The 14,738-nt window shown below is 37.1% G+C and overlaps 2 protein-coding genes across 2 annotated transcripts; one reads left to right on the plus strand and one right to left on the minus strand.

The window, feature by feature from the left end:
* Positions 1-1,962: 1,962 nt before the first annotated feature.
* Positions 1,963-7,583, plus strand: ctbs (chitobiase, di-N-acetyl-). The gene is made up of 7 exons (XM_015378652.1): positions 1,963-2,146; positions 3,738-3,876; positions 4,026-4,234; positions 4,343-4,514; positions 4,604-4,701; positions 6,897-7,061; positions 7,170-7,583. Exons 1-7 carry the CDS (start codon positions 2,015-2,017, stop codon positions 7,365-7,367), a joined length of 1,113 nt encoding a protein of 370 aa, XP_015234138.1. The 5' UTR covers positions 1,963-2,014; the 3' UTR covers positions 7,368-7,583.
* Positions 7,584-7,585: 2 nt separating this feature from the next.
* On the minus strand, positions 7,586-14,549 carry spata1 (spermatogenesis associated 1). The gene is given in 13 exon segments (XM_015378658.1): positions 7,586-7,997; positions 7,999-8,061; positions 8,177-8,275; positions 9,391-9,557; positions 9,649-9,774; positions 9,837-9,951; positions 10,076-10,214; positions 11,178-11,367; positions 12,117-12,477; positions 12,586-12,639; positions 12,805-12,922; positions 14,190-14,296; positions 14,390-14,549. Coding segments are annotated over 13 exon segments (1,704 nt in total). The 5' UTR covers positions 14,453-14,549; the 3' UTR covers positions 7,586-7,895.
* Between the last annotated feature and the right edge of the window lie 189 nt (positions 14,550-14,738).

Genomic DNA, 14,738 nt, shown 5'->3' on the forward strand with positions numbered 1-14,738 from the left:
AAATGTCATCTCAAGGCACTTTACAATTCAACCAGATCATACAGTCAAGTCGATTCAAAGTTTTCTATCTAAGAAAAAACAGTTGATTGCATCGACTTATTGACTCAAAGGCAATCCCTCACACCAAACATGTTTATACCAACAGTGGGGAGGAAAAACTCCCTTTTAACAGGAAGAAACCTCAAACAGATCCAGGCTCAGTGTGAGCGGCCTTCTGCCGAGGCTGACTGGGGTTCAAGGAGAGAGATACAAAGATTTCAAAGTGAACCCTTAAGCTAAGCACTATGAATGGACAGTATACAACTGTCACAGAAATAACAATAATAAGTGAACATCAATTATCTCACACTGGAGAAATTTACCTCTGCATTTGATTCATCCCCTGGGGAGCAATAAGGGATTAAGGGTCTTGCAGTCTGACCGTTTGTGCAGTCTGTGGGAAGCAAACCGGGTACTTGCAACCTTCTCAGAGCACAAGCACGATACTCTAACCACTAAGCCACCAATCCCCAAAATTACAGGGAGGAAATTACATTGATTAGAAAAATGATTTCACGATATGCCTATGTTTTAAATAAAAGGAAATACTATTCAAATTTTACCTCAGATCATTGAACATGCAAGAATGTTTAAAGTCTGTTATTCTGTTATCTGTTATTTTTTGTTTTAAAAACAAAAATACATCATAACCCTAACCCATTAAATGAAGTAGAACATTTTAATTAAACTTGATATTTTACTCATTATAGTTATAGTTATAGCTCTGCTCTTTATGGAGCAATACCGGTAAACCAATCTGGTAATAAAAGATGAAATAGATCATCTACTTAGGTGGCTACCGTGCAGCTGTCTGCCTTATAACTAGATTTTTTTCAGTTTAAAAACGCTTCCCAGATATCCACTATACCCCCAGTAAGCGAGGGGAATGAGGTTAGGGCTTCTTTCAACCAGCTGACTCATAGCCTTAAGCAGCAGGTGGGGGAAGAGCAGTACTCTACAGCAAGGGAAATGTATGTTAACTCCAACACTGAATCTCATTTTATATTGTGGCAGCGGTACCTTTCCATTTTATTGTGGAGCTGTGTGTTAACTAGTGCTAGAAATAAGCTCCTGTGCTACCTCTACAGTTATGCTGCTATAGGCTTTTAAAGGACATAGGGACCCCTGTTTCATTATTTTTGCTTCATTCTATCTCTATTCTTCACTCTGCAGAATCTGTTAGTTCAGTCTCTAACGTTCTGCTCTCTCTGCTTTTTCTCATAGTAGCTTTGTCTGGTCTGTTCCTGTTTGGCTGTGACTCCACCCTGGAAAGAAATATCAGCTGTGCTGTTGCCATCAACACCTTTGTTTATAGATGTTGGAGATCGGCCTGTTTTTCCAGTGTGGTCCTGTTTCTCTGACTGTGACTGAGTGGATGTGCTCTCTTCATCCTCTGACATGGGAGTTGGCTCTGAGCTCATCTGCCTGGCTGTGTGTTTCCTGGATAGGGCCACCTTTTACAGTTGCTTTCTGTAAGCCTGCTTATGTCTCCTTGAACCCCAGTCGGACTCGGCAGATGACCTCTTACACTGAGCCTGGTTCTGCTGGAGGGTTCTTTTTGTTAAAAGGGAGTTTTTCCTCTCCACTCTCGCTAGAAGCATGCTTAGTGTGAGGGATTGCATCTGAGTCAACAAGTCGATGCAATCAACTTGTTTTCCTTAGATAGAAAACTTTGAATCAATTTGACCATATGATCTGGTGAACTGTAAAGTGCCTTGAAGTGACATGTGTTGTGAATTTGGGCTATAGAAATAAACTGAACTGAACAAAACAATATATTTGTTTTACGATTGAACTGTATCATCAATAGATTGCAATCATCATAAAGAGCTTGTGTATGTTTGATCGATATAACAATCCCACATTTCACTTCTTAAGATAGTGCCTTGTTATTGACAGGAGTAATTTTGTCCTATCTCGCACCCCGTACAAAAGTTCACATGATCGGCTAGCTTCCCTATAAACTGCAGCTGAAATGCTTTGGACCAACAAAATGTTGCTGTCCGTTGTGTTTCTGTCGGTTCTGCTGGTGGTGAGTGGCCACGGTGTGTGTCCCTGTGAGAGGCCGGAGCTTTGTCAGCCTATTCGGGGGGAGAGAGAGTTCGAGGTAAGGCTAACTTAGCCTGTGTTCACAGACTCTGCCAACATGGTAAACACCCATATCTACCGCGACGTTTCTTCTTCTTTTTTTTTTATTTTTATTTTTTTAACAAATGCAGAGGCAAGTCTGTTAAGCTTAATAAAATAAAAAAAAATATATAGACAATCCTAAACCCAAGGCTTTAGAGATAAATATCATTAAAAGCCTGGTAGGTGTTCTGTACCGTAAGAACGTTAATTACTGTCAGCACAAGCCTGTAGGATTGGATAAAACAGTACAGCTTGTAGGGCAAACCTCATTTAAAAATCCCAAACTGATCTTATGAAAAAAATGTAGCTGCTAAAGTGATGTTTGTGAGTCAGTTTCAGCAGGGTGCGGTGAACTAAGTTCCTCATTTTAACCATTCAGAGAGATAGACTGTTGCATTGCAGGGGTGCATCCTGATCATCTGCCCTGCAGCTGTTTTATGGCAGCAACTTGTGTCAGTGGTTTATGTCATGTTTGATCTGAGGATTTAGTCTATTCCTTTTAGTTTCTTTAAGGTTCCATCCATCCATTTTCTGTCATGCCGTGTGTGAGGGCTGCTGGTACCTATCTGCAGCTGTCTATGGGAGCTGGTTGTTTGGAGACAAACAACCATACACACTCACACCTAAGGAGAATTTAGAGAAGCCAATTAATCTAAAAATCATGTTTTTGGACTATGGGAGGAAGCCGGGGTACCCAGAGAGAACCCATCCATGCTCAGGGAGAGCATGCAAACTTCATGCTGAAAGATCCCGGGCCGGGAATCGAACCCGGAGCCTCTTGCTACCCACTTCACTACTGTGCAGCCTGTTTTTGGAAAACTGTGGAATGTAATCGCAATATTTTCCAGTTCTAATAGGGAAAAAAAGTATGAACATGTTTATTTTTAGACCTTACTTCCTATTCCACTGTCTCAGATGTGAGTCTCTTCTTGTATCCTCCTAATTTAGTAATATCTGCCATAAATTCTGTTTAATCTTGTTTCATCTGTCTGTGATAGAGGACTGAGAATACAGGAAATTTCATTGGAGGACATACAGGATGTTTTCTTGAAAACTACACTTCAAATGATACCATTAAGTAGATTTGTTTTATTGTTAAAAGACTAAGTTTGCCAGATGATAAAACAGACTGGATGATGAGCAAGGAGGGTAAAGCTCTTCAGGCTTCACTTTAGCTGCAGCACTGAAACCAAAAAAGAAGGTTTAAAAACCTAACAAGGCTTTGCTTAATTATTGGCTGTCCTGTGGACAGACTTTGCCTCAAAGATCTTGGAAATAGCATAAAGGTGTCATCAAATAAAGAGAGGAAACTTTCCAAAGCAAAAGAAAATATGCTACTTGTTTTTGCAGTATGACTTAAAGTTTGGCTCAAACTTCAGTTGGATCTATTTTTTAGTGGTTATAATGTTTTTTTGTTTTGTTTTTTATCAAGGTTAATGTTTTCCATTTTGTGTGTTTTATTAAACTACCCTGAGATGACATTTGTTTTGAATTGATGCTTTCGTTTACATTTTTGCAATTTTTAAAAAGACATAAAAAATTCCAGTAAAGACTTGTTGTGCTTTTAGGTGTTTGTATTTGATGTGGGAGGGAAGACATGGAAATCCTACAACTGGAGCATGGTGACAACAGTGGCAGCCTTTGGGAAGTATGACACTGAGCTCATGTGTTTTGCTCACTCCAAAGGAGCACGAGTTGTCCTCAAAGGTGGGATCCCATTGGTTTGCCAAAACGCCATGAAAGTCCACATTTTTGATTGACTGTTAGAGCATTTTTTTTTTTCTTGAATGTGCTTCATTAACCTAATTTATTGACCTGTTATTGATATTTCTGCTATCTCGGTTGTGGACGCATAGGTGACATTCATGTTCCCTACATGGTGGACCAGGCCAACAGAACCGCGTGGATCAAAGAACAGGTCAGTTTGGCAAAGAAGCAGTTTATGGATGGGATTAACATCGACATTGAGCAAGCTGTAGCAGACGGCTCACCTGAGTACTACGCTCTGACAGCTCTGGTCAATGAGACAACAGAGGCCTTCCACAAGGAAATCCCAGGTTCTCAGGTAAGAGAATAAGACGCTTCATTAATGGACTGCAGAAATTATTCACTATTAATGCTTAAACCATTTCCATTTTGTTTCCTGATTTTTTATTTTATTTTATTTTTTTAGGTTTCATTTGATGTTGCCTGGTCACCAAATTGTATCGACAAACGCTGTTACGATTATGTCAGCATCGCCAAATCCTGTGACCTGCTGTTTGTGATGTCCTACGATGAGCAGAGTCAGATCACTGGCGATTGCATCGCGATGGCAAACGCTCCTCTCAATCAAACTCTTAAAGGTCTCTGGGTCAAGATGCACATCTAGGATTGGGAACCACTCAGCTTGGTAATGGGAACTAATGGGATACTTTTTATCTGTCCATTTTAGCCTACGATGACTATTTGGATCTGAAGATCAGTTCGATGAAGTTGGTGATGGGGGTGCCTTGGTATGGCTATGACTATCCATGTGTTAATCTTTCTCAGGTACTCTCATATTTAATGGAAAGCTACACACTTTAAGAGTAATAATTATGAGTAATATTTTGTGCTTGATAATTATAGTATTATAAGTTACTGATAAGCATTTTACAGAACATGTTATTCAAACATTGGGTCGGATTAGCATAAAGTAGGATTTCTTTTTAATTTGTTTTCTCTAGCAGATTTTAAATCTGAGCCATCTAGCAGAGTTAGATTTTATTTTATTTTCCAGAGTTTAATAAGTATTGTAAATAATGCGTTTAATATATTTCCTTTTAATTGCTTCATCACATCTTTCTAGGTCTTACAGAATTTATCATCCCCAACATTTCATTACATTAGGAAAACAAACCTCAGCCTGCTGTATTGCCATTATATGTCCAACGCCAAAAAACAAAAACAAAAAAAAAATTGCAAAAGGAAAAAGCTTTTCATTAGATTTTAAAATGTTTTGCTTAAATTCAAAATAAGATGTAGATCACTGATTCCTAACTGGGGGTACTTGTACCCCTAGTGGTCCGTGAGTGCATTGCAAGGGGTACATGAATATATTTTATTTCTTAGGTAGGAAAATAAAAAAGGGCGGGGATCTGCTTTGTTTTGTGAGGACCTAATTGAAAAATCAAACAAGCTTTTATACCCCAAAAAGTACGTTTTTCTTTCAAAACGAGGCAGAGAAACAGACCGGATGTAGAGAACAGCCTGGTATCAGCTGTTTTTCACACTAAGCTATCGGAGCTCATAAAAGCAGCACAGGGGAGATGGTAATATTGTTTAGACCGTAATATTTTCATACAGTAAATGTTTTTTAAAAAAACTGTAAAATGTTGCAGAAGATAGGTGCATAAATACACATGCATGATGAAATAAAGTACAACAGTAAACACTATATGCATATAGGCAAGATTTAAACAAGATGAGAAAGTATTCACTTTTTTTACTGTCATCTCATCTCTGGGTTTTTAAGCTGCATGTACTTCTACCTCTTCAGGCTGCAGCATCAAAGCAGCAAAATAAACTCTGAGAAAGATGCACATCTGCTCATAATTAAAGCATTTTTCACAGGAGTAATTTTACTCTTAATGCTCCTCTGTATTCCTCTCAGACAGAGGAGCTGCTCTTCTGTCTAATTCTGTTTTCTCCCCATATTTTCCTACATTTTGTGTCAGATGTTTATAAAAACTATTTCACACAAGCAGCTTATCATTATCAAATGCCTATAGGCGAATCAAACATGTAAAGAAAACATAAGGAAAATAAAGCGATGAGGTTTTGCAACATTTTGATCCTGTGTGACAACTATTTGTTTTTGCTAAATTTGATAATCATGAGACCCATTCCATAATCTAGTCCAAATCCCATAATTGTTCATTTTTCTTTATTGATGACAATTTGTATTTATTTATTTTTTCCTCTATTGATAAATCCCAGCTCTTAGAGCATAGCGCCACATCTAGCAACGGGTTCAACCACACCTCCTGTTTAAAAGTTTCAGTTACCTCCTTATTTAGCTTTGCTCTAAGCAACTTGTTGAATCACATGACCTAAAATTTTTTGGCCATTTGGAGATTTCTGAGAAAAATCTTGAAATCTTTGTCAATACTGGCCCAGAAGTTTAAGAAAAAAGAACGTATTAGTAATAAAACATAGAAAATTTTAAATAAAAAAATGTAAGGAACTTTACAAGTAAATACTTTTTCCAGTAATGTTTGCCTTAAAAAATTACTAAGGTTGTTTGCATTCCATCAATTCACAACTAATATCGTACCTTTGGTCACACTGCCCCCATGAGGCTGATATCTGCTATTACACAATTATATATTTTTTTCTTTTTTGAGTAAAATAACTCAAAAGTTCAGTCAGTAAAGATCTAATGATTTTTTTTAATCATCGTGCACATTTACAACTAATATAGTTTAACAGCTAGATGTATTCATATTCTGAACACAATCAATAATTGCTGTCTACCATAATGCGTCATTCAGAAAGAGGTTTATCATGCCAGAAGTAATACTCAGTCATACTAATAATTTTCACCTTTAATGACAGGAAACAAAAATGAAATGTTTTTTTTTTTTTTTTTATGTAACTGAAGGTGAATTAGGTCTTAGCTTCTCCTTTTCTTTTGCATTGTGGGAAACGTTGCTGAAGATCTTTTTATTTCAACTGTTCTATCCTGTTTTGTTTTCTCTTACAAGGAAGGTACATGCTACATACCCAAAGTCCCTTTCCGTGGAGCTCCGTGCAGCGATGCTGCGGGAACACAGAAACCTTACAAGTGGATCATGAAGCAGCTCAGCAGCCCAACATCGTCCGGCAGACTGTGGGACGATGTGCAGAAAGCTCCATACTTCTATTATAAGGTGTGCCTTTTTTTCACTCTACTCCTAAATGATTAATAAAAAATAAAAAAAACAAGGAATGCATATATATATATTTGTTGTGATATGTCTTTGACTGGTTTCTTCTAGGATGAGACGGGACAGACCCATCAGGTCTGGTACGATGACCCACAAAGTCTTGTTCCCAAAGCAGACTACGTAATGGCTAAAGGCCTAAGGGGCATCGGCATGTGGAACGGCAACATTTTGGACTACAGTGACGACCCTGTAGCCAGGCAGCAGACCGCACTGATGTGGAATGCCCTGTTAGGATCCAAGATGGGATGAACTGAATGCTGCTGCGGTCATTTTTACTGAGCACACTCCTGAATAGACTCATTTTGTAGAGGCAACAGGGCGTGGTGTCTCCTCCTGATCAGGGGTGCTGATTTGCACATAAACTTGAGTTTTATCTGTAATGACGTGAATTGCTAACAAACACAATCATTTTAGATTTATTTGCACTGATTTAAGAAAAAAAACCGTTCCAGACTGATTTATTTTTTTTTTTTTACTCTGTTGTTTAATAAAGCTTTTACTCATTAATTTCATAGACTGTCTACTGTTGTATTATTGGAAAAAAACAGGAACAAACAGAATGGAATTCAGTTGCTGGAAGTTACAGTAACAGATTTCCGTGGCCATTGGTCTTTATTTAAAAGTAGCTAAACAGGAAATGAGAGGAAAGAGAGGAGTAAATGATATGATCTCTGGGTCCAAACACATGCCGCTTGCTTAGTCTCTGCGCCTGGGCTGTGCTCATTACAGAATATTTGGCCCATTTACTGCTGCAAACCTTTCTCCCATTTGATTACTTTAATTGCTTGGAAGAGCAGTTTTGTTGACATTGATGAAGCTGTATTTAACTTGTGTTTTGCTCCATGATGTGTTTCCGCCCCATCCAGGAAGGAGATGACTGATTCTTCTTTTGAGCGAGTTCAGCCTTCAGGTCTCTGAGCTCAGTAGCAGCCTGCTCTTTCAACTTGTGGGAAAAACAAAACAAAGATAACATTTGTCTTGCAATCATTTTGGATCTTCCATGGTCTTAAATTAGAATATCTTGGAAAATGATGTGTTTAGTCATGACTTATGTTTACCTTTATCTCTGTTATCAGCTTCATCTTGGAATCTTCTAGCTTCCTCTTCAGGTTGTCGATCTCTTGGGTTTCCCTCATGATCTGAATGATGAGCTCATTCTATTTCCAAAACATATTTTTGCGATTAACAAACCAAAACAAATTGGAATGCTTTCTCTTTGGTAGCATCCAAGAATGTTAAAACATTCACATCTAAATATTTCCCTGTAAAATGGTTGAGATATCTTGATTTCCAAAACCACACATAAAAAAAAAAAAAAAATGAAACAGAAAATGTAGAAGTTCTGATTGTTTCCATATTAGAGTTTTGAAATAAATCAGGCAGGTGGGCTTAAAACAGAAGTTTTGAATACTGTGTTATCATGGATGAAATTTCCAGCTTCTACGTATTTTAATAATCAGCTATTCTGTGTTTTAGGGCCTATTTTTTACAGATTAGCTCTTCGGAGTTTTGATTTTTAATGAGATGGTAGTCTTACAGGCTAAGCAGTATCCCCTAGCGCCAATAGGATTTTTGTGGTTATTGACTTATTCCCAAGTCATTTTATTTTTTTTATGTTTACCATATTCATTTTACATTTCTGCTTCAAAAACTGGCATATTGCTTTCTAAAATTGTTCAGTTTAAAATATTATAGGAGGATAGAATGAAATTGATCAGAAACATCTTCTAATTTCTTCTTTAGTGAGGATTTGGTTGAAAGCGGATCATTCAATATGTGGTTTAAATGATTCTGAGGAGCACCCTGTGCTGCATAAAGGCAATAAAGTTAGGTAACAGAGGTATAAAAGCACCTTAGCTAAATGCCAGAGTCACAAAATACTAAACTTGTTCTTAACTTTACTGATGTTATTTATTACAGATGGTCTAAAATAAAGATAGAAAGTTTTAAAAATGTATCTTAAACTGTCTATAATCCTGTAAATTACTACCAATGCTTTAATAATTCAGTCCTCTTTTGCAGATTTGTTTATATTTTAATACTAACATGATAACAATGCAACTGCTATGCCATGAATTTTGAACTAATTAAATACATTAGATATTATGCTAATTGGGTCATTCTCCTTTAACTGATTGGATTGTTTTCTCCAATAAAAGTTTCATTCACTTATAATAACACTATAATGAGTTTGTCTATTTAATTGAATCTGTTCTTAATATGTTATAATGTTAATTATGTTGTGCAGCGGACCATGTGGATTTTATTGCACCTTTTCTGATGACCTCCCCTGCCTCCGTGCTTTCTCTCTGGCTTGGAGCTGATGCAGGACTTTGTTATAAAATATCTCCAGTTCTTGTCTCAAGTTTCTCAGATGTTCCTCCAGTGGAGTTGTTGCCTTCTTGGTTTCAAAGTATTTCTTTTTCCAGGTGTCCCGAGCTTTATATTAGTGGAGACGTGGGAGAAAAGTAGTACAAAAGATTTTTTTCAACATAAGGTCTAACTTTTTTCCAAGGAGTCGATGTCCCACCTTGATTCCTGCGGTGTCGGTTCTGAGCCAACAAGTCTTTTCCTTTCCACAATAGCTGCTGTCTGGTCCATTCCAGCTGCTTTCTCTCCTCCCTCACCAGTTTGATTTCCTCCATTAGATCCTCTCCTTATTAGAAATAAATATTTTCATTAATACAATGGAAGCTCAAAAATGAGGGCTTTCCTTACTTTTTATGAGAAACACTAGTGAGGCAGAAGCTGCTTTACTGCTGGCCAAATCTGGACCTTGGGGTGAATTTGTGCACTGAACTTGTTGCGAAGACACAGCTGGACATTCCAACACCTAAAACAAGAAATGAACTTAGTTACAGTATAAATACCGACTTAAACAAACGTTTAAGTCGGTATTAAAAAATAAATCAACAAATGTTGATTTATTTTTTGTCAGAAAATATCCTGCACATTACCCCATTTGTTGTTGTTTTTCTGATGCAGCTCTCAGTGTGTCGATCTTTCAATCTTAATTTTCCAACACTAAAACATACAAGTACAGCTGAAAAAAATCTAGACATCAGATGTATTTTTCTTATAAAAGGACTAAATACACTGCAAAATGATCATTACTGTTTGCAAATACACACAGCAGCAAGAACCCTAACTTTTCCATTTAAGTGTATTTATATAGCGCCAATTCACAACACACATCAACTTAAGGCAATTTATAGGGACAAAACAATCAGATTGGCTAAAAGTTTCTGTCAAAGAAAACAAGTTGATTGCATTTGAGTCATTGACTTGCAGGGCATGCTCCTCCTGGATGAATTTGTGGTGATGATTTTAGCTGTATTTTGTTGTTGACTCTTCAGCAATCCCTCACACCAAGCATTCATGTAGTGACAGTGGAGAGGAAAAACTACATTTTAACAGAAAGAAACCTCCAGTAGAACCAGGCTCAGTGTGAGTTGCCATCTGCCGGAGCCAACTGGGGTTCAAGGAGATAGAAGCAGATATACAAAAGGCAACTGTCAACTAGCTCTACAGGTGGTGCCGTCCTGGCCCGTCCAGGAAACACACAGCCAGGCAAATAAGCTTCCTGCCAATTCTCATGTCAGAGGATGAAAGAGAGCACATACAGTTAGTCACAGTAAAAGAAACAGGACTACACTGAAAAACAAGCTGCAACATATACTGTATAAACAAAGATGTTGATGGCCACAACTGATATTTCAATCCAGGATGAAGTTAGAGCTGAACAGGAACAGATCAAATGAAGCTACTATGAGAGGAAAAAGCAGAGAGAGCATAAAATTATGAGGGGAACTTACAATAATGCAGAATGGGAGAATAGAAAAAGAACGAAGCAGAATGATGAAAGGTTGTCCCTATGTCATTCAGCACTCCAAGCCTATAGCAGCATAAATAAAGAAAATAGCTCAGGATAATCTGGCTAGTAGGGTAAAGGTAGATCCAAGGAGTAATGTCTGTCCAGGCTGAATTAACCTCCACCGGGGAACTTTTTAAGATATATGGTGTGGTCTGATGAAAGTATTTGGTTTAAATTATTTGGGCAATAGTAAGAAGGCTTCCAAGTATGTTACAATGTACCTGTCTGTGAGCAAAAAACATAAATCTCCGTCCTCCAGAGACTCAGCTGCCCCTGAAAGTCTGTCTCTGTGTTGATGTTTGGTTTTTCTCCAGGTCTCCTCATTTTCTGGTGAACACATTGCCTGGCCTGGATCAGCCTCACATGTCTCCAAAGCTATAGACACACAAAATGCATTGGTGTTATTCTATATAAAAGTTTTGTTACTGAGCTGAAAGGTAGCAAAACACTTTTTGAATTACAAAATAGTTTTTTTTAACATCAACCAAGATAAATATTTATAGCTTTAGTGATCATTACAGTATTTTAAATAGATATTAAAAGATGCTGTTCTCTTCTTTGTATTAAATGGACAGAGACTTTAATATTCTGCTTAGTGATTTACTGGACAATAGAACAGGATATGTACTTAATGTTCATATAGGGTATACACCAGAAAACACACTATAATAACAAATTAAAACAAAACAAAAACTAATCTGAAAGCTGTTAGTAATATCTTAAATATGCACAAACCAATAAAATGAAAAACTGAATAGAAACATGTTGAGATCCCATGTGAAAATAAGGATCTGCTATCTCCCATTAATATGATGTCTGGTGTGTGTGACGGTCTAAACAGTTTTAAAGTTTTGGAAAAAACACATTATTGAGTGTTGAGCATAAAAAAAAAAAAAACATATAATGTATCATCAAATTTCCATCCTATAAATGTTTCTAGGGGTTTTTGAAAACAAGAAATGTAGTGAAAATGTCCTAGCTGTTAGTACTTTTAAAATGAAAGAGTTTATTTTAAAAGAAGCATAATTGAGTTTTCATTAGACTCTTTCTTTATTGTGTTGATCATTCTTACATAGCTTAGCAAAATCGTGTTGAGAAAAGGTAATGAATCACTGCTTTAATACCTTTTCCAAGTGAAACAAGCTGCATTGCCCTTTGAATCCCAGGCTTCTCCTCACATCTCTCTGGCTCTGTTCTCTTGATAAAACTCAGAGCTTCATCAGAGTAGGTGGAGCTGTTTGCACCTTCTTCATCTTCATGTCCCTCTTCCATACCGGAGCCAGGAACCCGTTGCCGGGAACATTGCGTTATGTGAGGGAATTTAATGGGCTTCTTTGTCCCCATTGTTCCGTCGTACATCTTGGAAAGGTTGGGGCAGGCCTGCTGCTCTGGGGAGCTGCTGCTGGAATCCAGGGTGAAGGACTGGGGGCAGAAATTGCTGTCTGCCTCTGGAGTGTGCAGCAGGTACAGCTCTGGCTGAGCCGCCTGCAGAAAGGTAACAGCTCATTTAAAGGTCTGAACAGATGTAGTTACTTAAAGTAAGAAACTGATCCACTTGGCAGGATAGCAATAAGACCCATGGACTGAACATACATAGGGTGGGGCGAATGTTTTCACTTTCAGATCAGTCTCCTGTTTGCTTTTGACCTGTAAAAGACAAGGATTTTATTGTGAGAGGTGCAGCAGTAAAAGTGCTATACTCCCCATTCAGACCCTTTTCAGTCTTTTTTATAGTTATCCTGAATAGAGCACTGTCTGCGTAGTGACACATTCAGCTTTACTAACAGGCTCTTAACTGCAAGCTGCACTCACCAGCGCCAGACTGCGGCCAACACATTTCAGGAAGGAGAATTTATGGATGCTCCTCTCTGACCCAAGGAGAGCCCCCAACTCACCCCTCAGAGTCTGCAGGGTGGTTTCAGGAAAAACTCTAACGGCACCAGGAGGGAAAAGCGACACAAGGATAAAACATGTGTCACAGGCAAACAGTTAAACCATAGTTAAATTAAAAAAAAACACAAATACATTTTTTTATTAATTTCATGTAGGCGGATTTAAAATTAACAATCAGAGCTATTATTGTAATTGTTGTGTAATGTTTAATTCCATTAAGTTGGTATTTTAGGCTGTAATTATTTAAAATTAAGTTGATCATAAATCCATAAACAACCTATTTACTTTTAGTCTTCTTTATATTTCTTTAAAAAGCATCAAATATATAATTAAAGTTTGATTAGCATCACTTTTATATAAACATAACAAGAATATATAAAAGGATTTTACCAAGTGAAAAAAAAAACAGGGACATTTCTGTACAGGATAAGGCATTGCAAAAATATACAAACAGTTTCAATTCATTGATACTTTTGTCACATTACAAAGAAAACAAGCGTATATTATTGCAATTTTAATGCGTCAAATAATACTGAGTATCATATGAATAAGTAAAATTAGAGAAGGTACATTCTCAGAATTGTTCGTGACGTAAAATCTAAGTGTGGTGTGCATTTATATTCTGTCCCTTTTATTCTGATAGTCTTAAATTAAATGAAATTTAACCAATTCCTACCAAAAATCTCTATAAAATGATACATTTAATAATTTTGTTTTTAATATGAAAAGGAAACCCCTTAAGATTCAAATAAAAAGTTACCTTCCAGCCGAACAACAACCCTAAACATACAGCTTGAATTGTTTCATATCAAAATGTTAAATAACCCAGACAATTTCTGGACCCAATACCAGTGGAGAACCTGCAGCAAGATTTGAAGACTGATATTAACAGATGACTGAGCCTGAACTTTATTTTAATAAAACAGAAGTTTTAGTCTCTAGATGTGAAAAAAAGTGGTAGACAAACCCCCAGAGGACATCCAGCTGTTACAGTAAAGGGTGTTTCCCAAAACTATTAGTTACAAGAATTCAATAGTGCACACTCTACTTTCCACTGTTTTATTAGTCAAAAAACAAAAACTGATCTTTTTCATTCACCCAGGTATAATATACTACTTTATATCAAACCATCAAGCTAATTTCTAATATAATTCATCAACGTTTGTGGCTGATCTGTAAGAAAATGTGAAAATGATTTAGAAAATACTCCTGCAAAGTGCCATACGGTTTTAATAGACATTATTTAAAACTACCTTTTATCATTTTGAACTCTAATATTGATTAAACATTTGATGCACTTTCACCTGATAAAGCCAGCAGAAATAAAGCCCTCTGTGGCTTCAGCTGGAACTTTATTGAGTTTCATATTCCATAGGTCAGCTGGTGCAAACAGCACATGGAGCTCCACAAACTACACAAAGAAAATTGATGAATTTAAGGGTACACCATAGACGCTTGCTTAGCCTACATTTTTTTAACATCTTGAAAAGTATATAAACCATACCTTGCTGCTGACCGGTCTCAGTTTGTCCTCTGTATATTTCATTGACTCACCAGACACCTCCATTATTAGTCTGGTTCAGAGCAAGTAAAGCCGTAAAACACTGAACTGAAGAAAGGCTGTGGGTATTTGCTATGGGTAGAGTTGTGTTTGCATCTGCTGTGTGACAGCAGAGACTGCCTGGAAGCAATATGCTACGATTAAACACAACTGTGTTTCTTGAATGAGAGCGCCAGCCTCTGTTGCTCTGGAGCTGATGATGGCACTGGCATGCCAGGACAAAAAAAAGAAAAAAAAAGAAGTATATATATATATATGTATATATATATATATATATATATATATATGGGGC

The sequence above is a fragment of the Cyprinodon variegatus genome, unplaced genomic scaffold, assembly GCF_000732505.1.
Source record: "Cyprinodon variegatus isolate N-32 unplaced genomic scaffold, C_variegatus-1.0 Scaffold176, whole genome shotgun sequence".
NCBI classification, from domain to species: Eukaryota; Metazoa; Chordata; class Actinopteri; order Cyprinodontiformes; family Cyprinodontidae; genus Cyprinodon; species Cyprinodon variegatus.

Coding starts and splice junctions, on each gene's coding strand:
- ctbs (XM_015378652.1), top strand. CDS start 2,015: ATGCTTTGGACCAACAAAATGTTGCTGTCCGTTGTGTTTCTGTCGGTT. Junction 2,147..3,737: donor GGGGGGAGAGAGAGTTCGAG/GTAAGGCTAACT, acceptor TTGTGCTTTTAG/GTGTTTGTATTTGATGTGGG. Junction 4,702..6,896: donor CATGTGTTAATCTTTCTCAG/GTACTCTCATAT, acceptor TTCTCTTACAAG/GAAGGTACATGCTACATACC.